Source organism: Balearica regulorum, chromosome 4 (genome assembly GCF_011004875.1).
Source record: "Balearica regulorum gibbericeps isolate bBalReg1 chromosome 4, bBalReg1.pri, whole genome shotgun sequence".
Lineage (NCBI taxonomy): Eukaryota > Metazoa > Chordata > Aves > Gruiformes > Gruidae > Balearica > Balearica regulorum.
The window spans coordinates 18,294,219-18,320,962 of NC_046187.1; the positions used below are offsets into that span (position 1 = coordinate 18,294,219).

General features: G+C 42.6%; 1 protein-coding gene across 1 annotated transcript; it reads left to right on the forward strand.

Annotated features, from left to right (window-relative positions):
• Positions 1-1,667: 1,667 nt before the first annotated feature.
• Positions 1,668-24,257, forward strand: ABCG2 (ATP binding cassette subfamily G member 2 (JR blood group)). The gene is made up of 16 exons (XM_075751315.1): positions 1,668-1,861; positions 7,648-7,860; positions 10,170-10,229; positions 10,697-10,811; positions 12,126-12,278; positions 12,697-12,854; positions 13,559-13,710; positions 14,176-14,280; positions 15,790-16,040; positions 18,460-18,542; positions 19,654-19,743; positions 20,357-20,481; positions 21,553-21,707; positions 22,581-22,670; positions 23,353-23,450; positions 23,930-24,257. Exons 2-16 carry the CDS (start codon positions 7,655-7,657, stop codon positions 24,078-24,080), a joined length of 1,992 nt encoding a protein of 663 aa, XP_075607430.1. The 5' UTR covers positions 1,668-1,861; positions 7,648-7,654; the 3' UTR covers positions 24,081-24,257.
• Positions 24,258-26,744: the final 2,487 nt, after the last annotated feature.

Consider the following 26,744-nt stretch of genomic DNA (forward strand, 5'->3'; position numbering starts at 1 on the left):
CTGTGTTTTCAATGTAGGATGAGAATAATGTTGATAACACACTGATATTTTGGTTGTTGCTAGGCCATGTTTACACCAAGTCAAGGACTTTTCAGCTTCTCATACTGCTGCACCAGTGAGGAGGCTGGGGGTGCACAATATATACCGTATGACGTTATGCTCAGTATATAACTGGGAGGAAGCTGGCTGGGGGTTGAGACCACGGCTCGGGAACGAGCTGGGCATTGGTGGTCTGTGGGTGGTGAGCAATTGTGCTGTGCATCACTTGTTTTGTATATTCTTTTATCATTATTATCTTCCTTTTCTGTCATATTAAACTGTTTTTATCTCAACCCACAAGTTTTTCTTTTTTTTCCCCAATTCTCTTCCCCCATCCCACTGGTGTGGAGGGGTGAGCGAACGGCTGTGTGGTTGTTTTAGCTGCCTGCTGGGTTAAACCACGACATGAGGTTTCCAGGCCAGACTGCAGATAACACTCCCTGAATGAGATAACTATTTTTGCATCTATTTGGTCATACATGCACCTTCTCAAATGCTACTGGGACTATGCAATGGTCTTCACTAGCTGCTAGGATGCTTATAAGTCTTGTATAAATACAGTACAGAGTTAATTACAATAAAACTACTGATAAAGGAAAGAACAAGATCCCAGAAGCATGATTGCTGACTGATGAGATACTTACCCATCCCAGGTTACAGCCAGCTAAAAAAAGGTAGCCTTGTAATGTTCTGACCCAGACAGCTCTTACACGTAGCCTTGGTGTTTACTAATTAGTGATGAGTCTTGCTAGCAAAATGAGAGCGTAAAGCTCATGCTTTTAACTGGAAACCAATTGTAACGTGTGCTCTTCTGTGTCCTTCCGCCAAGGAAAACGATTGCGACCACGTGAGTTCGTGTTCTTGTCAAAGCACTGGCAGAGCCTTCCCACAGGATGGTGCCTGGGATGCTGGCCAAGCGCAGGCAGCCCAGCTGAACTGAAGGAGTTCTTTCAGCATCCCCCCGAGCCTGGCTGACCTAATCTTTGGGGTTATTGGATTCGAAAGCTGTAGCTGTCCTGGCAAGCAAAACTGTGTCAGGGAGCAAATGGGACAAGTGGCATGCCTGTCCTTGGTGCCGCTCTGGATGAAAGCGCAGCTCCTGGAAAGCTGTGGGCTGCGCTGCCCAGTGGGCCCAGCCAGGCCGACAGCATGGTTCCCTCCATAGCATCAATTACATGCCCACATACTATCCTGTGAAAACCCTGCTTTGATGGGCTCAGTACAGACTTTGCATTCTTGCAGGTATTTTGAAATGAAGGAAAACATACCAAGGTAATACCCATCTGCAGTCCACTGGGGGAGAAGACTTCACAACCAGCTGTGCCTTGTCTGACATGCCATGCTAGCATTCATCACACCCTGCCAGCTCTACCAGACTCGGCCATCACTGCAAGCCTCTGGCAGGTGGAGATGCTATACTTCATTCAAATGTCACCGCTACCAATGTCATTGGTTTGGGGCGGCTCCTGACGAGGTGTGCTGCAGCTTCCTTATGACTTATTCGGCTAAAAGAAAAAAAGGTGAAAGTTGTGGCTCGTCCTGGCCCTGCCCTCCCCATGAAGCTCTCCGGCTTCCCCAGCAATCAGAGAGAGGGTGGAGACTCCCCGGGGTGACGGAGTGCAGGGAACCCAGCTCCTTGCTCGCCATCATTTCGCAGCAGACGTGATGACACGGGTGGGACTGCCCTGCCCTGCAAGCTGAGCAAGCCGCTGGGGCTTTGTTCCTACACATCACGCTCTCCTCTTCCCTGGCTCCTGCTTCCCTTCCACCACCTCTGCCACCTCCTCAGCAGCCCGGCAGTGCTGACCCAGACCTGCTGCTGGTAAGTGAGTCAATAGCAGCAGTTCAGCCCTTTTATTGAGATAGATTTAATTTGGTGTAGCGGCTTGCTTTCTCATCTATGAATTGCTTATTCTGCCATTGCTAAAGAATTAGATTCAGCAGCTGTTTTCCTCCAACAGCCAAGGAAAACATAGCAAAATGCTTGCCTACCTTTTCCCAGCTTTTCAAGGGATTTTATTGAGAAATTTGGCAAGAAATTAACAAAAATATGTTTTATAAATGGGGGATGAAAGCTTCAAGACTTAAAGTAAAACCAGTAAAAAGGTGAAAAGTTAGAATATTTTGCAGGAACTACCGTACTTGGAGTTTGCCCATGCGTGTTAATGCACTGCAGACAACACGCATGTAAATGGCCGCACACACAGAATGCTGCTTACTCAGTCCCCAATAAACACATTGGGCTCTTTTCACAGAAGGTAGGTTACAAATCCCTAGTAAATCGGTTGGCAATTAACTTACAGATTGCCTGAATCGCATTATCCTTATTTACTCAAATAGTTTTAATTTCCTACACGTGTTCCTGAGAAAGAGGACTGTATGGTCCTGGGCTGGCAGTACTAGGCTGTACTGCCTTCTTTGCATGCCCACGTCCGTTCTCTGGCCAGTCTACACCCCCCTGTAAATACATGTGACTACAGAGGAGAAAAAAGGTATACTTACAGCTTCTGTGAATTTATATGTATCCAAAGTCTAAAATGCACATTTGTAGTACATACTGTACTGTTTCAGCTTGCAGGTTGCAAGATTAAACTTTGTACCCATTAAAAATAATAGAAATAATAGCTCACTTAATTGTGGTTTCTCTGGCAGGTTCAAGTATTCAGAAAAAAGCAAGCAGGCTATTTTTTTTAAAGGGTTTGAGCCAGCTTCCTTTAGAAAATTCTGCTGAAAGCTGCTTGTGTCTCTAAAACTCTCCCTCCTTAAGTAATTTCAATGGTTATTATCTATAGAGATAAAATACTTTGAATAACTGCCTGGATTTTAAAAAAATCAATTAAAATGCACTTCTGAATTTTGCCATTCAACATTTTACTACCACTCCTATAGTACTGTTTTTTCTATTTGAACTGCAAATCCCTCCGGTGCCAAATGCTTTGCAAGAAGACTGGCAGGAATTAATATTACTTAGCTTTTTACATAGACAATATATCTTAAGGGATACAAATAGGTTTACTGAAATTGATTGAAAGACCCCAGGTATGGTGTTGCTGTGGTTCAAGTAGGTTTAAGTCAATGGAACTTTGTAGTACATTTTGTTGTTGTTTTATGGTTTTGTTTAGTGCTCCTGTGCATGTAGGGAAAATGAGACTCTGTACTTTACAAGTCTCAGAAGAATACACAGGGAAGTGACCGTACTGAGAGTTTCAATTTTTGTGCATCAAAACAGTGCACAAAGAGATTTCATCATCGTTTTTAAGAAAGTAGTTTCATTTTGCCATTAATAAGTGGTTAAATCTCAAGATTCAGTACTTTGCCTCTGGACAAAATTTTCTCAGACTAAATATCTCTGAAGAAAAGGGGTTTCTATTAGGCTTGAACTGAAATTCATGCTGAAATCAGTGGCAATAAAAATATTTTAGAAATATTTGGGAAAACAAATGAAATGTGTGAAATTCCCAAAGAATTAGTAAGTTTTATATTTAGCTGAGGCAAAAATAATGTATTATACCCAGAGCTGATATGATGAAGATACGAAACACTTTATCATATTAACGAATATTTCTAAATACAGCAGGCAGTACCTGTTGCCATTGAATCTCCTGCTTATTTCTGATCTGAAGTAGATATTTGTAAGCCATTGGCAATGAATTCTAGGAAACTTCATTTAAAAAATGCATAGAAATTGATTTGATTGTAATTTATCACAGTTGTTTCTTTGTCCTGCACATGCTCTGACTTAAAATGTCTCATAGCTCATCATTAAACAGAATAAATAATTTTTTGAACAAGGCCTAAAGCAGTATTTTAAAAAATCTGTCTCTAAGGAGCAATTGCAAACAGCTGACAATTGTATTAGCTGTAAAGGAGCATGCCCCTGTATTCCTATGGTGAAGGTTATTGCTAGATCAGAAATGGAAAGGTTGGTTTGTAAAACACCAAACTGTTTATATCTCACTGCAAGTACTTACTCCACAGTGAAATATGGTCTCCAGAAAAAAAGAAAAGCTTATCAAAAGCCTAACTCTAGCACACAGGCATTCTTTCTGCTGTTAGCACTTCATCTTCTCTCACTACACTTTTAGCTGAGATCCAAATCACCACTCTCAGAGGTTTCCCAGGCAAAGCCACAGCCGCCCTGATCTCGTGTTGGTGACAGTCCTGCTCGGAGGGAAGAAGCTGGGTTGTGGGACTTCCCAAGGCCCCTTCCCACCAGCATGTCCAGAAATCTGTCATTTTGTCATCCCATGGAGCTGCTGTCACAGAGTCCTTGCAACGCTTATGCTCCTTTGAGAAGAGAGACAGCTAACAGATTTCATAGAGCAACTGATAAATAACCATTCAAGCTTTTTTAAATGAATGAGTATTCTGCAATTTCTTTCTGCAATAAATTCTAGTAGCTCTGAAAATGTAAAATGCTGTTTTCGGTATTAACCTAACATCTGAAATAATAGAATATTTTTACTCTGATAAATGGCATATGCCCACAAATACACTTCTCCCTGAAGGGGCAGCTGTCAGGAGGAACAGCACACAGATGAATCCGTATCTTCCACCTATAGCATCCCACCCTGTCACTGCAAGTAGCACAACGGCTCTGCAGCCAGGAAGGGCCATGCTGATTTACACCAGAGGTCCAGCTAGATCTGAATCCTCTACTCACACCTGCCAGTAACTAATGCCTTCACAAAGAACAATATCAAATAACACTATTTTTCTCTGTAAGACTCGGGCAATCAGTGAGCTCAGACCTTCCTGAATTGGAGGTTTCCTGCTGACAGTGGCATTAGCCATAGAGGGCCTGTCTGCTATGGATAATCATAGTCTAATCTTTCTTGCAGCTGATTTATTTATCTTGCTTCTGCAACGTTCTTTGCAAAGGTGTGTAGAATCTAATCATAAGTCAATTGGTAAATTAAACTTCAATGTACTGTCTGTTCTTAAGAACGACTCTGTGAAAGTAGTGTGATCCTCTATTTATGAAAATAGTTTCTGGTCCTCTGCTTCTTGTCTGCCAGTCAGGTTCCGTCTGGAAGATTGAATCTGTTTCATTCCTAAATAAAAAGCTTGTGTTCTAAAGAGCATTTCTGAAATTTCAGTGCAAGTGCTAAATTAGGTTTTTATACTGGTCTTTGGAAAAAAACCCAACAAATACAAATGAAACAAAGAAGAATCTAACTATTCTGTTGATAATGCCTGAGGTAAGACTCCACCTCACTCTCCTCCATTTGCTCATAGCATTACATCAGTAATATTGAAACATTAAGCTGACAAAAAAATCTGATCAAGTAAAATACTGATCTAGATACTTTATCGATGCAGTGATATATCAAGGTCAGATTCACACTGTCTTCTGAAGAATTCTGCACTCTCATCATGCTGCTGGTTATCCAGCAGTTCAAGGGATTTTGTAATGTCTATCCATGGCATTGACTCTGCAGCCGAGTGTGTGGTACCTTGCTCAGCATGCTAGCAAACATCTGCTCAGTGCATGGTGAGACTTTAAGCGAAAAGTTCCCACTGCGGTTCTGAATGCACATCTCTACTTTACCAAAGCATCCTTTCAAATGGTTGATGTCCAGCCAGATTAGCCCAGAAACTACTCTATAAATAGCTGTATAAAATTAGCTGCCCTCCAGCTACAGTCTTCTCTGGCAGAGAACAGTGTAGGCAGTTTACCCATAAAAGGCCTCCAGACTTTAAGTTGCACATTTAATTGATGTTCAACTTACTCAAAATCCGTTTTAGCTTAAATTAAAGCTAGTCCCATTATAATTATATTTGGAACACAGTTTCTTTTCATTGTAGGAAAATTGGGCCAAGATTACTGATTACTAAAACATTAAGACCTTATATTTTCACCAGCACAGTAGACTGCAGTTTTGTCAGAAGTAGTAACCTTGGGCTAGATTTGGGATAGCATCATTGGGAGACAGATGAACCAGCCTTCACATGCAGATAGGTCTGCTGCTGAAAGTAAGGCTTCCAGTTTCACTGTGCTGATAGCCGCAAAGGAGAATTCAGCTCTCTGTCAAGCAACCTTAGCAAACTGACGAGATAAGGGCTTGGGTTTTTATGTGACCATATGACTGTGTTAGATTAAACGGCTTTTTTTGTGAGGCTCGTTTGATTAACTGCTCTCAAATTCATTCAGCATTTCTAAAACGGTCACATAATTTGCCTTCTTCCTTGCTGCAAGCAGTATAACTACGCTAAGGTATGGCACTGATCATCCCAGAGCACCTAGCTGCTCATCTCCCCTCTCAGTTCCCATGAACTACTGCATTACTAACATTTCCCTAGTGACAATTAAAGTAATTAGACTCTGATGAGTCAACGTGATATATAAAGAGAGACCAGATCCAGCCTCCCACCTAAATGACCCTACGACACTTAGGAAGCACAAAGAGGACAAAGGTCTGCATGCACAAGGGACAGCTGGGGATGCCTCCATGGTGCACGTGGATGGCTCAACAGGCAGGAGCCTGGCTTACAAGGGAGGTGAGATAACTTTTAACTATTCCACAGCTACCTTCTAGTTTTTATATTGAAAGCAAATCCAAGGAAGAGAATTACTTGGCAGTGGTGTCGGTTTCCATGCTCCTATACCCTTGGCAAAATTATTTTCATTAAAAAATAAACCAACAATTTTTAGATCTTGTCACCTTTGCACAGGAACACTAGAGTAGGAGGAGTATCTTTACTTTCAAACCACTCCTTTAAAAAAGTATTTAATGAGATAAGCATATTCAAAACTAGAAAAAAGTCTGACAAAGCATACAGGCAGAAGGCCAGATCCTTTTGGACCTCAATAATTTTGAGCTGATCTTTCACTGAGTCACCTGTTGAACTTGTGGTTTCCAAGAAGCATGCAGTTTATGTACAGACCTCTCTGCCAGGGGCAGCGCTCCAGAAAGAGCATAATGTCATGGTAGTGCCCTCTGTGAGAGGTACCTACTTCTTTGTACACGGAGAACAGATGTAGTTGGTGCCCGTGGCCAGGTGCTGCTGCAGGGGGGCTGCTGGGGTGGCCTCTGTGAGAAAGGACCCGAGGTTGCCCAATGCCGGGAACAGCCACCTCCAGCCAGCACCAGTGGATCCGCTGCTGACCAAAGCCGAGCATGTCAGCGATGCTGGTAGTGCCTCTCTGAAAACCTGTTTAGGAAGTGTAAAAGACGCTGTGCAGCAGCTGTGAGAGAGGACTGAGAAAATGTGGGAGAAACAGCCCTGTAGACACCAAGACCAGTGAAGAAAGAGGGGAAGGAGGTGCTCCAAGCACTGGAGCAGAGATTCACCTGAGAGGGCAGCTGGGTGGGCATCTGGTGGCCAGCCAAGGTCAACCCACCACAACAGACCATCAGGGTGGAGGGATACTCTATCTCCCCCCCACGCTGCATGTGGTGTGAAGCAACATGGCAGACCCAGCTCCCCATCAGCTCTGTGTCACCTCGAGGTCTGAGCCCACAGGACTCAAACTTCCTATCTGAAAGACAGACACCTAGATGGACATCTGCAAGACCCACAGTAGGTCCAGTGCCAAACACTGCACCCAACAGACACATCTTTCATGCCTAATCAAATCTTTATCTTGTTTTTTTTCATTTATAGAGGAAAAATGGCAGAAGGCCAGCCACACCTAAGTATTCAGATGTCAGACTCAAGTACAAATGGCATCCCCAGCAGAAAGCAGTCCTCTCCAGACTTAGCCGGCAGGGGAGGAAGTGTATTAACTTTCCACAACATCTGCTACCATGTGAAGCTGAAGACGGGGTTCCTGTGTTTTCAAAAAACAGCCCATAAAGAAGTTTTGAGGGACGTCAAGTATGTATTTAAACATTTCTTTAGAGTATGTGTATGTTTTATTTCTGTCCGTACAGTTGAGTCCACTCATGTCACTGAGCCACTAAGCACAACATACAGAATTTTATCAATATTTAGAAAAAATATATATATGTTTGGTTGCTTTGTGTTTCCTATCAACTGTGCTTAAGCTTCCTGCTAGGCCCCAGTGGCGCTCAGTTGTTAGAGCCGAGCCTGTACAACACAGAGCGCACGCTCCCGGGCGCTATTTCCCCTGGCGCCAGGGAGGGACAGCCTTCCTGGCTGCTATCAGCTCCGGGGCACACGAGCCAGCTGTGGTTGTTTTCCACTACCCGGCAAGTCTCCCACTGTCCCGTTGTGTTTAACTGAGATACCAACAGCCTGTCCTCGACGCTTGCGTCTCTTTCCCTAAGGCGGCCTTTGGGAAGGTTAATTTTGTTAAAATGTTTAAGACTGTAATATAAACAAGGGTTAGGTTAACTTTGAAGACATGTAAACTTTTCTCTGTCTTGCCTTCCCCCTCCCAACACTGAGCACTACTGCAGTAGAGGAATGGCGTCGTTATGGTCTTTGTTCAATAACCTATACATAAAGTTTGCCCATTCACAGTTCAGTAGTTAAGCTAAGTGGCAAGTACGCATACAATATGCCATTCCAAGCCACTTTCAGCACCCTAACTCCAATTTCTACCATAAATATCCACCCTTTTGTGTAGCACTGTCTGTCCTGCTCTTTGCCCGTGCAATTTCCACACCTCCTAAACATGAGCTCTTAAAATCTTTAATCTCTATCTTTCATAGAGCTACGCTGCTTTAGGTTGGCTTAAGATATCAATATACATACCGAGGTGTCAAAGGGCAGGGTAAAGGTATGTGAAACACCTGTCTGAATACAGCGGGATAATCACCTCTTTGGCCAGCTGGTTATACTGTATTTAATGCGCCCCGTGATGTGTTTTGCCCTCCTGGCTGCCAGGGCACACTGCTGACTCCTGTTGAGCATGCTGTTGACCAGCACCCCGGGATCCCTTTCTACAGAGATGCTCTCTAGCCGTTCCTCTCCCAATTTATACCTGTGCCCAGTGTTAGGTGCTTGTTCTGGCACTTTGTCTCCCACCATCTCAATACTGCTGGTTCTTCCATCCTGTGTAAGTGAAAGGAGACATCACAGGGTTGGTGTTTTATAAATACTCAATTCAATACTCTCCTCAAGAGCCGTATGTTATAGTGACTCAATTGACTGCCATTGGCCATTTGCAATGATGTGAGAAAAAGGCCCCTCTTGTGGCTTATTGTAAAAGACCAACATTTAACACACATTATGCTTTTCCCTTTTAGAACATGCAACATCTGCATTTGTTTTGTTACATATTGGGTTTTGGTGTTAAAATCACATACAACATAATGTATGTATAACGTGTATGCTTTTTAATCTGTGGAACCATAAATTTCCGCGATAAGAAACTGAAGGAAACAGATAGGCATCAGGAAGAGCAAAACCAAGCCTCCTAGGCTGCATGTCGTTAGACCCTAAGAACAGCTGTACTGGGTCAGACTCACAGCCAAGTACCCAGATTGCTGATACCTGCATTGCTGGTAACAACCAGTATCAGAGTGCAGTTCAAGACAAACCTGGTACACATACAGACAGGCATCTGTATGTGCAGCGTGATTCTTGTGTACACCAAAGCTTGCTGAGCGCAGGTTGTAGGGGCTAGTCAGGAAAAAGAGCAGTGATGCCTTCATGTGCTCCAGTAAAAAGACAAAAAAAAAAAAAAGGCAGCAGTATTTCCATATACTGTATCATTTCTATAGGGTCTTTTCTCTAAATACTTAAAAACCTTTTCTATCTATCTGGCTTTTGAGTTTCATGTGGTTTAAAATCAGATATGGAGAAATTATCATCAACTGCAGTTCCTGTAAGTACAGACAAATCCCTAATATGTTCGGTCTACAGGGACCATTATTCTCTCTGTTAAGAGAGTAATACCTTTAGAACTGAATGTGGTTAAAGCAAGTGTGTGCTTCATTTCTAGAGATCCACGGGGCAGAAGCATGCATATGAGTTTTGCTACATTTTACTCAAGTTTCTGTGTTGTCTTCATTATATGAGGATTCGTTCTTCCTGAATTAAGAATAAAAATTAAGGTGGAGCACAAATATTTTTCGTAATCAGGCAGCTTCATTAATTCCAAAATTAACGGGATGCAGAAAGTAGTTCTACAGATAATTTACACTAGCCTATCAGATGAAACAGTAAGTGAGATAAAACCACCCTATTTTGTAAAACCTACCTGTTTTGTCTTACAGTGGCATCATGAGACCAGGACTAAATGCAATTTTGGGACCCACTGGCAGTGGTAAATCTTCGTAAGTGCCCTCTTTGCCCTACACAGAAATTACACCAAGGAGAAAATGAACTTGCAAATATTTTAGCAGTAATGGACAATACTTTCTGGGAAAGATTTTGTTTTCATTTAAGTCTGTGCAAATTTCACTGTTTTTTGAGAAATACCTGAATTCAAAAAAAGACAATCAGCTTACATTACAAAGATGTAATTCAATTTTAGTCCACACTTTCCTGATACACTATCTTTATGTATCATTCTAGGTTAAGATCATATTATTGAATGAATGGACACAAATGCACTATGAAATTACCCAGAAAATCAGGACAAAAGAAACTCAGTCCTTGAAAGTTGCGGGAGGTTTTCTGAATAGCAAATTTTTAACATGGGATGCTTTTATGTAGTTGTTCATTCCATGAACTGGGTTTGTGGTTCAGAGAGCTTACCTCTTGCACAGTCACCTGACAAAGTAACCAACTTATCTCCTAGTCTACTTGACATCTTGGCTGCCAGGAAGGATCCCCATGGGCTGTCTGGTGACATTTTGATCAATGGAGCTCCTCAGCCTGCTAACTTTAAATGTACCTCTGGATATGTAGTACAGGTAAGTAATTTTTATCACTCTATGGATTTTATTGTCTCCTTCTGACTGCAGTTGCAAGAAGTTGCTGCAGTGTTGCAAGTAGCTTGCCTTGATCCAAGAATCAAGGCTGGTGCAGTAGCAACTCTCCACATGTTATGGATGCCCCCTCCCTGGAAGTGTTTAAGACCAGGTTGGATGAGGCTTTGGGCAACGTGGTCTAGTGGAGGGTGTCCCTGCCTGCAGCAGCGGGGGTGGAACTAGATGATCTTTGAGGTCCCTTCCAACCCTAACCATTCTATGATTCCATGATTCTATGTCCACCCTCACTGGGAAAGAGACTCTACTTTGTATTTGAGTCTCTTTCCTTAATGCTCTACAGTCAACAGGAGCGGATGCTTTGGGTCCTTCCTTGTTCTCCATTTGGGGGAACAGCTGTACCAATATGAATGGAGTATTTTTCAAGTATGATGCTTTCTGGTAATATAAAGCTTGTAACTCTGCTTGCCCAGGGACAATGTCAGTAAGTCCTGTTCTGAGAAAACCTTTGTCCTGCCAGCGTAGGCTGGGGAGAAAGACATGTGAAGGACAAAAGAAGGAAAACCGCATCCCTCTTTTCATTTCTTTCCCCTCCCCACTACTCGTGCTCAGCAGCATGCTTGCAGTTTATCAAGACCTGAAGAGGCGCACCTATGAAAACCCCTCAGAAATTTATGGTCAGCATCTTACAGAAAGGTAGTCTCTCAAAGCACACATAACTCTCTGAACTTCCTACGTCTGACAGATTCCTTTTGCAAGAGACAAGCAGCTAATATATCAAAAACCTACCCTCCTTCCTCCTTTGCTGAAACAAGCTTGGAAAACCTTCACCATACCCCAAATGGACCCAACCTCTCTTTTCCTTTCTTCTCTTCTCCCTGCACTTACCTGCGGTGGGCTGAGGCTGCACTAACAAATGCACAGTGATAGTCACCTGAGCTGTAGCTGCTCCTTAGGTCCCTTTAGCATCTCACTCAACACCTCCAAAAAGCCAAATAAGGTAAGAATACATGAGCGACAGTTTTGGATACATTGCTATTTATGCATTTTGATATCATGCATGATGGAGGATGTTCCTATATTGCGTTGCTTTATGAATAAAGGCAAATATAGTTACATGCATGAAATGAAGTGTCTGCTATGACACAGGCATTGAAGATGCACCTTATCACATGTTCTGGTGGTTGTTACTGGCCCTCTGCATGCAGGACAACATAAAACACATGTAGTTGCAGTTCTCAGAGGAAAAAACAGAAATTGCTAAGCAACCACCAATTATCTACTTTTTTTTTCATCAAGGATGATGTGGTGGTGGGAACCCTGACTGTAAGAGAAAATTTGAAGTTCTCAGCAGCACTCCGTTTGCCAAAGTCAGTGAAGGAACAGGAAAAAGATGAACGAGTGAATCAGATTATCAAGGAACTGGGTTTGAGCAAAGTGGCAGATTCCAAGGTAAGGCGTGTAAATATGGTACTTAAATAATGAACAAATATTAAGTGATTTATTTAATTAACCAAATGGCTCAGCATGGCAGATAAAAAAAAGTAAAATTCAACAGACTATTCCAGTAATACAATAATTAATAACATTTCTGTACGGTGATCTGTACAGACCCTGCATTGATACTGCCATATGCTATTACATTGCGGGGAAGGGGAAAGGTAGTCTGTGGTTGGAGAAAAAAGAGACCACCTCAAGTAATACTAATGTTAAGAAACAACCTATGTGTGAGGTGACATCTACATCTGCACCTGAGAATAGGGTCAAAATTTCTTACAACTCTTCCCAAATATTGCCATGTTGGTTGGATGCTGTTCACTGAAATATCTGTTATCAGGCCAAATGAGACAAGTCTCTTGTTTTGTGGCAGGTTGGCACTCAGTTCACTCGCGGGGTGTCTGGAGGAGAGCGGAAAAGGACCAATATTGGGATGGAGCTCATCACGGATCCTGCCATCTTATTTTTGGATGAGCCAACTACGGGACTCGATGCCAGCACTGCTAACGCTGTCCTACTGCTACTGAAAAGGTGATGGCCTTGGAAACAGCTTCCTGTTTTCACTACTCAACTCTGCCACATTCCAGATGTATTTGATTTAAATTACAGTTGGAATGGGCAATCAGGGAAATCAGACATGTAGCTACTTACCAGTCAGCCCAGGCTGCAAAGGGAGCAGGAAAAAGGCTGTATGAATTCTCTCACTCCAAAGCAGCTGCTCGCAGCAGTACACAAAGTGCCTTGCACAAAATGCGTGCGTGCCGGGACTGCAATTTGTCCGTAATAGCTGTCGTGGACAGCTTCATTTTCATGTCTGCTTGGGTCAGAAAGTGATAAAAACGCCTGTTGTACAGTCTGGTAAGGTGATCAATTTTAACATGGATGGTAGTTAGGACACAGTTAGCTATTCTATTTGCAAATTTTACACAATTTTGCATCTACTACAAGCAAAGAGGACTCAAACACCTCTCTCCAGAGCTTTCTGTTTGCATCAAAATCTTCCTAGGACCTTCCCTTCCAACAACATTCCCGGTGAGAGGGAACTTTCTTTTCTCACACAGACACTAGGAATATTACCTAAATATTATCTTTTTTTTTTTTTTTCCTTTCCCCTGCCCTCTCTGGCATGCCAAGTTAATCAAACCTTACCAAGGCTTAACTGAATTTGCAAATTCTCTTATCTAAATGCTGAAACAACTTGCAAAGCTAACACCTCTGTCATTCTTCACATTCAGGATGGCAATACAAGGAAAAACAATAATCATCTCCATCCACCAGCCTCGGTACTCCATATTCCGACTGTTTGACAACCTGACGCTGCTGGCTGCGGGGAGAGTGCTATACCACGGGCCTGCTCAGCATGCCATCGGGTACTTCCAGTCTATCGGTGAGCACAACTCACAGCGGGGCCAACTGTAGCAACACCTTCAGTTTGCACTAACTTGAACAAAATGCCAATCGTGCTTGATCAGAATTGGACATGGTGTGTATTAGCAAGCCCGGGATTTTAACAGGCCAAGCATTTCTCTTGGTGTTTCACCTCTTGACCCATATGTGGGTTTGGACAATAGGGCTGACCTCTAATCAGCTGTTCCCAGGCACATCTTAATTAGACAAAACCCAGGCTAAGGTTGAGAAGGGCACATTGCTAGCTGTCACCTGACTTTCACTGATAGAGCTGTCTGGCAGCGCTGTTCGTCTCGTGGGTAAGCACGGACCTTTTGAAGCCCGCAATGCTTATGGTGCAGGCTGCTCAACAGGCACGATGGCATGGCTGTGTTCATGACGGCCATGCCCAGCCCTCTGTCAGTCACACAACCACCGCTCAGGGCTTGTAATGCTGTCACCACAGGCTACAAGTGTGAGCCGTACAACAACCCTGCCGACTTTTTCCTGGACATCATTAATGGAGACTCCACTGCAGTGGCAATGAGCAGGACCGATGAAACTAACACAGGTACGAAACCCAGAGCTGAGTGAAATTACCGTAACGCGTATTTTGCCAGAAGGCATCCAGCACAACATAGAAAAATCACAAGCGTCAAACAACCAATAACCATGTTGTACAAGCATACTGTTATTTGTGTGCATGAGAGTATTACATACTGCTGATCCATGTTGCTTTAAAGGGAAACACACCCCCCACACCATTTCTTTTTGTTTATACATGGAAAATAATTAGCATAACCTGAAATAAATACCAAATTCACATACAGCCCTATTATAAAAAATATTCCTGTCTATGCAAGAATAGTTTGCTTCTCATAAATAGGTATTTAGTAATTTATCATTGCTATCCATTTCTTCATAAACTCACCTGTATACTTTTGTGTCACACTCAAATTACAAGATGTTAAAGGTGAAAGAATATTCTCCTGTGTTGAAGTTATAATGTCTGGGAATATAAGAAACTATTTTGTTACCTCTCAACACAGAGAAAGAGCTTCTTTCATCTTTAAGGCTAACCAACTGAAGTCCTGCAGAAACAGAGACAATAAACCAGGACAATTGTTCCAGTTACAGACGTAATTTGATGCAGTTATGACTTGTATTTTTTACCTAATGGTAATGGTTTATCTGTTATCAAATTACTGATTTCCTTCCTCTGAGTAGGGTAGGAAGAGGGAGTAGGGGATAAGGGACCAGTGTTCTCCTGAAGCTTCCCTGAAGTCGTAGTAAGGCAGAAATTACCCCAAACTAACAAATAAAATCTCACTGTTCAGTAACATGTTTTTTCATCCTGTCTGTTGCTACTCATTAATAGCACACTCTCTTTTCACATGAATGAAAAAGGAAATGAAATAATGAATATGCTATGTGCCCAAACACAGTTTCACTGTACCTTTACCAAAGAAGGCACCAGCATTTTACAAAAATGCTGAGTGTGTTCAGGGTCTGACTAGTATTATAGCTGGCAACACACATTGTATTTGTCAGTGGAAAAGCACATAGTGGAGTACAGTTGAGACAAAAAAAAAGGAGCTCCAGCTGAAATTTCTTTATGACAAACTCCAAAGTTTGACTGAATTAGACACATGCCAGATTACCTGGGTCTAAAAGTCTGGGATGTCTAGGATTATCTTATCATATCTGCAAAACAGATCACTTACTTACAGAAACCTGGGGGCGAGGGGGAGGGGGGAATCACTTTTTGATTAAAAGTCAGATTGCTGCCAGTTTGAAATTTCTTCGGCAGACAAGGGTTTACCTAGTCAGTCTGCTGTGAAGCAGCTGCCTGTGGGACAGGTTGCATAGACAAACACAGAGGTTTGGTCTTATTTATACTGACTCTTTTGAATTGCATGCTAGGAGACGGAGTGCAACGAATCACTGGAACTAAACGTGCACATTAGTTCTTCTGGTTCGTTAGTAACTCTCCCACCCCAACATAACTCTCCAGGCTTAACTCCTAAACAGTCTTCCCATCCCTTACAGAAACAGTCATATTTCTTTTTAATCTTTTCAGCAGAGAGCACTGAAGAACACACTGAATGTGATAAAACCTTGGCTGAGAAGTTAGCAGAAAAATACTCCAACTCTGCCTACTACCAAGAAACAAAAGCAGTATTAGAGAATATTTCTCCAGGAAATATAAAGAAAACAAAAGCAGTTTTCCGACAAATCACATACGCCAATTCCTTCCTTCATCAGCTGAAATGGGTGTCCAAACGCACATTTAAAAATCTGGTAGGAAACCCTCAGGCTTCTATAGCTCAGGTAATGCTATTTGTATCTATCCTTTTGTGGTGTAGGTTGAATTTATTCCCCTCCTGTATTAGATAAGTCACTGGGATGGTTTTGCCTCTTGATATTTTGACTGCAGTAAGCATCTGAAAAAAGAGTGTTCATAGTCTGTGAATCTGATTCACTACAAGGTGTCCTGAATGCTCCAAAATGAGCAGCATAAGGGACCATCCAGTAATTAATTTTGGACTACTGAAAGACTTTGGGAGGCACGACCTTTTCCAGCAGGGTGTTCTGCTGCTCCCAGCCAGGAGATTATCTCCGAAGTAGTTTCACACATTTGCTCAAGAACATTCTTCAGACTCCAATTGTCCAGGCTTGGCACTGTGGGGTTTGGCTTCAAATCTTCTCCCCAGCCAGGGAAAGTTAACAGACTTAATTAAACTTCAGCACACAATGAAGTGCTGGCAGTTGAATCAAGTGTAAAAATATTTTCATGGTCTCCGTAATGCCTGTTCATAATGGGAATGATGTCTTCTGGAGATGTGATGAAGATCACAACAGGGTCTAACACCTGCCACGGAAAATGAGCATGTTTTACATGACTGGCCCTGTTAGTGCTGCTTTTTCAGAAGAATCAACACCAGAAGTGTTGATTTCTTCAAAGCTGCACATTGCTTTCAAAAATAAAGAATGCCTGGCTGACCTCTGCAGAATGGCTAATCCTCAGGAATTCCCTAATTCACGAGCCAAACTCTGCAGTCCCAGCACCAGCAAAACTCCCACTGCAATTCTCAGCAATTCTAGAGAAGCCAACAGAAAAATTGGTCCCAAGCCAGGGGTATAAATTATCTTCATAATGGTTTATATAATGAGTGAACAGCCAGCCAGTATGGAGGGGAAATGAGTCCAGAATCTCTGAGGTTAAAAGGCTTTGAGTATGTGTGTGTGTGTCTGTATGTTGATACTATGGAGATCCTTAATAATTGCTTTGTAAAAGCTTGACCTTGTGACAAGAATTAGACTCTCAAGGATCTTGTAATGCCCCAAGGTCCTGACTTGTTTCTCACAATCTTTTCTATCTCCCCACCCTCATTAGGGATGGATTTTACAAGCACTCTTTGAGAGGTACATAGCTCATTAAGCCTTTTTTCATTAATCTGCTCCAAATTGGTCTTGATATGATCCCTGCTTTCCACTGCAATTGGCTTAGGAGCTCAATTATCCCTGACATTTGCTCCTTTCGGCAGGATCTTAGCGATAGGGTACCATGGATCAAGGAGTTTATGGTATTACAATACATGCATTGCTCGTGCTTAAAAATGACAGAACTGCCTGATACCATCAGTTTTGCTGAGATTTTTGTCATTTGCATTTAGCATTAAAAGGTGTGATGTACACACTTCAGTCTTTTAAATTATATCCTTGAGGCAGCTGGTATCTTTGCTATTTAAATTGTGTTACAGACTGCAATTATCAGTACACCTATGGCCTGATCACAGTATCTTGCTCATGTTAAAAACAATCCCATGAATAAGGTGTGTGATAGAGCCCAGCAATTACACACTGTGGAGCATGAAAAATAACTGTCATCCCTAACCCAGCAGTCAGGAAAGACTGCTTTTGGTTATTGATTGCCAAGCTCAAAGTAGCATTGAGATGGCTCCAGGGAAACCACCACAGAAGCACTGCGCCGAAGAGCCGTGGTCAGCCCTAGAGCTGAAGTTACCCTTGTCACTGGCAGCAGATGAGTCACTGACTGTCCCAGGGAGGATGAATGGTGAAGAGTATCAGTAGGGAGAGAGGAGCAACGTTGCAAGACACCACCAATTAATTTAATCGCAACATCCAAGAATGGCTGAAACAGTGGTGGGGGAAAGGAGCTTGGCTGAGGTGGACGTGATGCTGGGGTTCCTCTGGGGAAAGGTGTTATTCCCTCTTGCTAACCTGCCCCACCAAGCCCTTGCTATCGTCCTCCTCCTATCGCTGGTGCTAGCATGCTCCCTGGCACTGAAGTCATAGACCTGGCCTGGCCGGAAGTCGGGGAAAAGCTGTGATATGGCTGCAGGAACGTACCTCCTGCCAGCACCACCGCAGAAGAGTGAGCGGCAGTTGAAGCTCCTGTACAGTCCCTCCTTCCTCAGTCGTCCCAATGCCTTGCCCACATGAGGCAGCAGCATCTGGCTGCTGCTGAGGGCAGGTGGCACCAGGGAGCTGCTGTGTCTCACAGACACCTCTCAAAGGATACCGTGGGGCAAGACTCAAAACACTGCTGTGCTGCAGGTTGCTAACCACCCCATCAACTCCCTTCCCAAAAGCTTGGGTAGCTTTTCTCCTTTCTGAAAACACTTCCTGTCAATCTACACTTACCTGCTACATGTTAAAAAAAAAATTACTGAAACTTTGAAAGCGATGAGAATAATACTTTTCTTCTTTTCTTTTTTACATTTAGCTGTGTGTTACGACTTTCCTGGGACTGGTTGTAGGTGCCATTTTCTTTGGACTTAAAGAGGACTCTGCTGGACTACAGAACAGGTTAGTCAGCTTAGGTAATGATATCCAAATTTTAGATCTCCAAAAATTTGATAAAGCTCCCTCATCATCGCGATAGGATAACAAACACCTTGGAGGCTGAGAAGAAACCCACAAGCTCTTTATGAAATATATCTACCTCTTTAAGCAAATGCTTCCCTTCACATCAGCAGGTAAGGCCAAGCCTACGTTAGTGACTTCAAAGTAAAGACGTTCTTCTGCCTCTAGGGAGGTCCCTGCAGAACTGAGAGGGGGGGTGCAGTTCTGCCCTGCCATGCTGTAACCTGGACAAGCAGTCCAAATGGAGTAACACCACTTCTGTAGGATGACATCTTTCAGTGCCAGTCACTGAAAGGTTTTCAGGTTGCTGAAAACGCCGAACAGCAGACATCATATTAAAAAGGCTTAATACAGCATGGCAGCATTTTAACTTTCTACAAAGATTTCCTCAAGATGAAAAGATTAAAGATTAAAATATACAGACTTGGCTACATAAACCTAGGTAACTAAAGCTTTGATCTTGCAACTCCTTCTATATACACGCTTGAGTTTACCAGCAGTATGTCAGAAGGTGCATCTAAAGCTAGCTTTTAAAATTATTCTGGTCTATGTATCATTTTGACAGCTGTATGTATGTGACCTGACAAAGGGGTCTGCAACTAAGAAAGCTCTGGGTTCTTAGTCTTGAAACACGTCATAGGATTTACTTAAAAATGGCCCAGTTTTAAATTGGATATGAAAGTGTGAAAGCAAAGCCTTAAATTTTAGTGGAAAAGGTGAAAACAACTTCTCACATTGCTTATTCAGTTCACAGACTGAGAATTTTTAACATGTCATGAAATTACATCCAAAAAAAAGGAAAATTAGTTCACTTTCTATCGTTTGACTGCATCAGAGAACATTGGATGCGAATAACAAATACTGCCTGTACCATGTCTACTTCAGGCTTTTTATGGACTTGGACTTGTAACCAAGCCTTTTCCCATGGAATTTGGGATGGGAGGTCACGTACTGCTGAGCTCCAGGCACTATGGTTGGATTTATGCACGCTGCAGCAGAAACACTACATTTACATTAGATTTTTAATAACAGCTCGGTGTTTTGCTTTGTGTAGAGTGGGTGCAATGTTCTTTCTGACCACCAACCAGTGTTTCAGCAGCATCTCAGCTATTGAACTCTTTATTGTGGAAAAAAAGATATTTACGTAAGTAAAACATACAAAAAGTTTATCGGGGACTACTGTTAGAGAGCTTGTTTGTTTGCCCTGCTGTAGCTAATTGTCATCTAAGTAACCTAGTGCAGAGTTTTCAAATTATTTCACTGTTAGTGCTCATTGCAAGTGTACTCTTTTAGCTTGTTAGTGAGTTGTCTGCAAATCCCCAAAACAGTCCCTATGATTGCAAACGGCTCAGAGTTTAAAATTATTAACATATGTAGGAAAAAAACCCTGACTACTCAATTTAGGTATTGATTAATAAGTTTGTGACTTGCTAGTGAGGACAGTAAATACTGACTGGATTCCTTAAAGCTATGCAGATTACACTGTACAGAAAATGAAAATTATTTAAGCTTTACCTTCCCTCTCTGTTTGGATGACATGACACATATATTTACTAAAAATTATGTGCATTAGTATCCATATGAAAATGCCTCCATTACTATAGTATGTGGATACTGGACTTTTGCATTACAGCCTAACCATGAAAGAACTCTTTTTTTTCCAGTTTGAGCTAGAATTCATTTGTCTCCAGGTGAAAATAATCTTAGTGGGTTTTAGTGATTAAATTTGTAATATGCTGTATATATCTCTGTTCCAGACATGAATATATCAGTGGGTACTACAGAACATCTGCATATTTCATCTCAAAGCTAATGGCTGATTTAATACCCATGAGGACTATACCAAGCATCATCTTCACCTGTATAATTTACTTCATGTTAGGCAAGTATGGTCTCCTACAGTTCCATTACAACCCTATCAATAAATCAACAAGGCACTCACATTTTTTATATGTGCATGTATACCTGTATATTTATATGGGCTAAAGCACTACATCGACATGGCAGTGGTTACTACATTTGCTTTTAGGATACCATACTGTTTACAGAAAAGACACACTTCCAAAGATTTAAGCATTCCTGTCAGATCTGTGGCATGTCTCATCTCCACTGTCCCTAGAAGGCAGCGCGCCATAATCATTACTACATAGGTTTGATTTATTCCCTTTCATTTATGTCCATCTTAGCTTCCAGTGACTTTTACAAGATATTTTATCCATCCTTGCAAAAACATCTATCAAAGAAAAAGTTTTGTTTTAAAAACTTAATATTGTGTGAATTAATATCAGCTTGTTCTTTTTGGTGAAATGCCTTCTGATCAGTGAGCAGACTTTGAAAATTGCTGGCACCAACTTTTGCAACCCTAGAACACCTTCAAACATCATCCTCAAAACATGTAGCAATCAGACCATTTTCCTAGGGTAAGGTTTGAAAGTACAAGCAAAATCTAAAAATAATCACAGTTCGCTTTGGTCTGAGTTTTTTTACCTAAGGAATAGGAAACAAGGCCACTTCAGCAACAGGCTCTCAGACTGTGAAACTAAAGTGAGATAGACCTCGCTACCAAATCCATAGCCACCCAAGGTCCATTTGGAGAGCTCTCTGCTGGAAACAAGTGAAATGCTGTACAACTGCTGCTCATGGAAGTGCACTAGAAATGTCTCCTTTGATAGACAACTTGAAGCCACAGTGAAGTCTTCACCTTGGACTGTGTGGAGTACAGTACTTCTGCTGTCTCCAGTGTTACTGCATACTATTTATTCATCCTGTCCTCTGTTGTCAGGGCATACCCATATGGGCTGTCACAAGCCCCACTCCAGTCCTGGGTCTCAGTGACGTAGCCTATGCTGTCAGACAAAATGTATTCCATAGGCAGGATGCACTACATAAGTCAGGATAGTGGTAGAGCTTTTGGCAGGATCATACTGAAACCCTTCTTGTTCTGATCTTTAAGGTTTGAAACCAACAGTAGAAGCCTTCTTTACAATGATGTTTACCCTTATGATGGTGTCCTACACAGCCACTTCTATGGCACTAGCCATTGCAGCAGGACAGAGCGTGGTCGCTGTAGCAAACCTGTTCATGACTATCACATTTGTTTTTATGATTGTGAGTAGCATTGTTCAGTTTTCTAGACTGAATCCCGAAATCCTACCAGCACAGAGTTCAGCTGAATTCTGCAAAAAGACTGTGGGGTTGAGCATGTTGAATATCCTGATTTGTCTGATTTGAATATTCTGATACTGTGGATCGAATATTCTGATTTGTCCTTTTAACTAACAAGAACCCAGGGGCTGGGGGGCTGGGTTTGAGGGGGAGGGAGAGTGGTTCCTCTGACCTCTTCTCTGTGGCCTTGGCAGCCAGCGTACTGCCTGGAAAGCAGAAAAGCGGCCTGGAGCTACATTACGTTCACTCTCCTTTAGCTTTGCCAAAGACAAATTTGGCTGGCTGAGGACATGACCCGTAGCGTCCTGCTCTCTGGGACCACTACTGTAGTTGCTCTCTTCAGCTGCAGAGCCAACCACTGGGCACGTTAGAACCGGACAACACACAAACAGCTACAGTTAGAACACAGGCACCATAAAGGCAGCACTGAACCAACAGCCAAAACCCACATTGCCTCAGACTCGGGGCACACAAGCAAAACTGAGTGCACACCTCCACACACCCAAGTAACAGCAGACAGTTCATGTGAACCCATGTGGAACCCGTAGATGGGAAGCATCTGGGTTTAATGCACAGGTGAAAGCATTCCCCGTTACTCTGGCAGAAGGATCACATGGGGTTATGGCCCAAAGCTGGGTAACAGAAATGATTCCTTCCCTCTCCCCTGTTTTTCCACTAGAAGAGTTTCTTCCTCTAAAAATGTCTTCCCACTTGTTTTTAATCTGAAGAAGCAGAGTCAAGAGCTAGAGAAGAACACATGGTATGTAATTTGTAATTTTTTTGTTGTTGTGGCTTTTTTGTAATCCTTGCCTCTAGATTTTCTCCGGGTTGCTGGTCAATCTCACAAGCATCATGTCCTGGCTCTCCTGGCTCAAATACTTTAGCATCCCTCGATACGGAATGACAGTAAGTGCTGTATTTTCCTGTGTACAGACCTGGAAGATTTGCTAGAAAGGAATGTCTTTACTTATGATAAAGAGAACTCCAAACTTTATGGGCTAATGAGCAAAAGGTAAGCTAATTAAGTACAGCAGCCTTAGAACGTAAGGCAGTATCTTGAAACAAGAAAGATTTCTCATCAACCGGCACCCACTGTTGTTTACAAGAACTCATTTCTGTAACTTGGAAATACCTCCTAATGAGAGAGACACTAAACAACTACATCCACCGGAATGTAGTTGGACAAAAACGATACAGAGTAAAAGAAAAAAAACCCAATTCTTCTCTTTTCCATCAATTCAAACAAAAACTTGTCAGGCTAAAACTTTTCCCCTAATTTTTGGTAATTTAAGCCAGGGTGATGTTTTGCAGAGAAATTTGGGCTTTACTACTCCTGTGCAGAAATAGTCTAGCCTGGGGGAAGTGTTAAAGGCTGGCGACGCACGTGCATTGCAGGGTGTGGACTGCATACATTCCTTTCGTAAAAGAACTGTGCTGCTCAGTTAAAAATGGGGATTTGGGCAACATAATAAATAGTGATACCATCATGTTTTTAGAATAAATTTGAATTGAATTATATTTCATCTTGTTAATATGTCATTTATTTACCTACTAATTTATGTTGTCATTGTTTCTTTTATTTTAAAAGGCTTTACAAATCAATGAATTGACTGGTCTGAACTTTTGCAGCAACAGTAACAACACAAATTTAACGAGCAACAATAACGATCAAGAGATAAGCCAGCCGTAAGTATTTTGGTACATTAAAATGAATCCCACCACCAGTAACTTACAAAGTCCTAGAGCATTAGTCTGTTTGTGAGATACAGATTCTGCTGGTCATCAGTAAGTTTTTATATGGAAAATGAAGTTTTGACTGGGTTTCTGCATTCTGTCTGCAGAGAACATTCTGCTTATTGTCATATTTAGTATTTATAACACTAGAAATACCTGGCATTATGCTTCTTTCTTTTCTTTAAACTGTGTTTACTGAAACACATACACACACACTACCATATACAGCCTCACAAAATCCATTTCAGCTTCCTATAGGAAACTGATTGTAGCTACAACAAAAACAAATTTCAAATAGAAAATAAAATAGTACCATATAGCTGGTGTTTGCCTGGCCTATTATATACGTGAAATCACACTACAACTTCTGTGGATCTTTGTAGATACTTCAAACTGACTAAGTTTATAAATGTGTGTGTATTTATCCATAGGTGGTGCACCGGAGATGAATATCTGAAAAATCAAGGCATTGATGCAAGTAGCTGGGGCCTGTGGCAGAACCACCTGGCTCTCGCCTGCATGACAGTAATATTCCTTACCATTGCATACCTGAAACTGTACTTCATGAAGAAGTTTTCTTAAAACCAGAACGAAAAATGCAATTCCCACTGTTCAGCAGTTTGATAAACTAACTGTGCAACTGACTTGATTCTTTTTAAGAGACCTTCCTTTGTACTTTTGTTTATGATTACACAAGTCAAGGTGAATACCATCCTTGTATATTAACTACTTAGTATTAATGTATGTTGCTGAAAAGTCTAGCATGTCTCAGTTCTCTTTGCCATAAAGAATATACAACTATTCATTTCTTCGAGAGACTATTCAGTCTTTCTGCATGTTCTAGCTATGTATTTGTTAAACTAGGAAACTAATATTTAATGGCTTAACATGAAAAAAAAAAAAATTGTTCCATACTTTAAACAGCACCTACATTCACTGGCAATTCAGTCCAAAGTGATGCTTATCAGGACAGCAATGAGGTCTCAGCTGCTAATGTGGTCATGGTCTACATGAGACAGCAACAAAAACACCCTCTCCATCCCATTGCACATCTCATGCTCTTTCCTATGTGGGAATCACTACTGCTCTAGAGTGTACTTGATTGATGCCATCAAGTTTTTTCTTACCAAGTTCAAGTGGTAGAAACACTATTTTTTAAATAAAGGTAATTGTGTACTTATTTTGCCAGTTTTCATAACCCTTGTACTGGAATTCGCATTTTCTCTGCTTAACTGCAAGACATCTTCACTGTCCTGTTACTGCTGCTATTGTGAGTTCTCAGTCTTTTTTATGGTGACCAATTTCAAGTGTACAGGTAATCAGGATCGTACCACATCTGTAAGAGCCCGTAGGTTGCAGCAACCCTTTCCTGGCAGCCCAGCTTTTCCCCTGGCCGTACACGTGCAGCAGCACTTCCAGCAAGGATCTCTGCCCTTCTCGCTCCCCATTATTATTTCGTTCAGTAAAATTTGTTCTACTTTAAAGACCTGTTGCTTAATTGGCTGGCTGTGGTCTACAGACTCCTCACCAGTCATCCCTCCTCTTGAGTTTACTTAGGAGGCACACGTGCAGTATAATAACATTACGAGGGAACACCTGCCTAGCTGCACTACTTCGCCAGTTGTACCTGCCCTCTTCCACAAGAAATCTACGCACACGACTTATTCTCTAGCTTGTAGCTGACCCGGTTTGCTCCTTGTACGCAGCCTGTGCGTTGCACTAAAACTACATCAGCGGCCCCGAGGCGAGGTTTTGCCACCTGAGGCGAGGGAGAAGGGGAGGAGAGGAGAGGAGGCGGGATGAGGCGAGGCGCCCTGCTGCGCCCCTCCTCCGCCCTCGCCTGCCCCTCGCTCTGGGTTACGACGCAGGACCCAAGGGCCGAGGCGGGTTAGAGCCCCACCAGCCGTTAGCCGCGCACCGCCCTCCCGCCCCGCAATCAGTCACCGCCTGGCCGGGGCGCTCCGCTCCGCGCACCTCCTGCCGCCGCCGCCGGGCTGAGGGGGGGTCCGCGCCTCCGGAGAGGAGAGGCAGAGGCCGAGGCCCTGCCGGCCGGGCCGGGCCGGGCCGGAGCAGGCGCAGGTGGCGGGCGCAGGCCGCCGGGGTGAGGGGCAGCTGGAGCGGGCAGGCCAGCGCCCAGCCCCGCAGAGCCGGCCGGCACGTCCCGAGCTGCCGCCCGGGGAAACGCTGGCTCTGCTCTCTGATCCAGGTATTGGGCGTAGGGGTTCCCTGCGTGACGAGCTTTCAGTTGTCATCTGACATCAAGTTAAACTATTTCAAACCAGAACGCAAAGGATTTTACCTGCAGAGTTACGCATAAAGTAAATGCATAAAAATGCATAGAAGACAAGCTCTTCCTTGGGCTGTTGCCGTTAAACATTGCAGAAGCAACGGGATTGCCCCAGTTTGTATGGGTCGTACGGAGTCACATTTGGAAATTTCTTAGTGCTGTCTGGCTTTTGTTAGTTTTTATATCACCTGATTTTAACTGAGCCAGCTCCTGTGCTAATAGCATAAAGTTAACCATAATACAAATTACTGTTACACTTTTCTATCTCCAAATTTATTAGTGTTGCATTTAAATTGCGATGTGTGTATTAAAATAAGTTACTCCTGAGTGGTGTGTGTCCCAGAAGTACGGTATCCTTCTGAATTCTGCCAGTTTTCCTGCATGTTTCCTCCCTGTGCAAACATCAGCGAGCTCAGCTCCTGCAGAAGGCAGCAAGTGCTGTAGATATGCTAGGACAAGCTGCTGTCACACACCTGGACTAGCTGACATCCTTCTGCCTTTTTCTCCCTGTGCTTAAGTATTTTTAACCTTTTTGCCTCAACCAGAGTTTCAAGAAACTTACAAGACTGCATTTCTGTAAGAGCCTGATACCACTCCTTCCAGGATGATTGTAGTTTTATGTCCATTTCAAAAATGATTCAAGGCAGAGTGACAGAACTGGAGAAGCAGTATGGGCACATGCTCTCCTTTTCAGTCAGAAACACTTGGTTTGGAAGCAGTAGTGCAGATCATGAAGCAGAGGAGTGAAGGTGAAGGAGAATAGGAAAAAAACCCTACAGTGTTCTCCAGCCTCCCTTTGCAAGTCTTGCAATGACTACCAGGGAATGAGGCTTTCTATAATGGTAGCCTATTGTAAGTTTTGAAACAAGTGGCACAAGTCCTGTGGAGTAACATTTTAATCAGATGCTATTATTCACAGTTGAACTGCATGAGAGGAAACAGACGGCTGCAGAACAGCA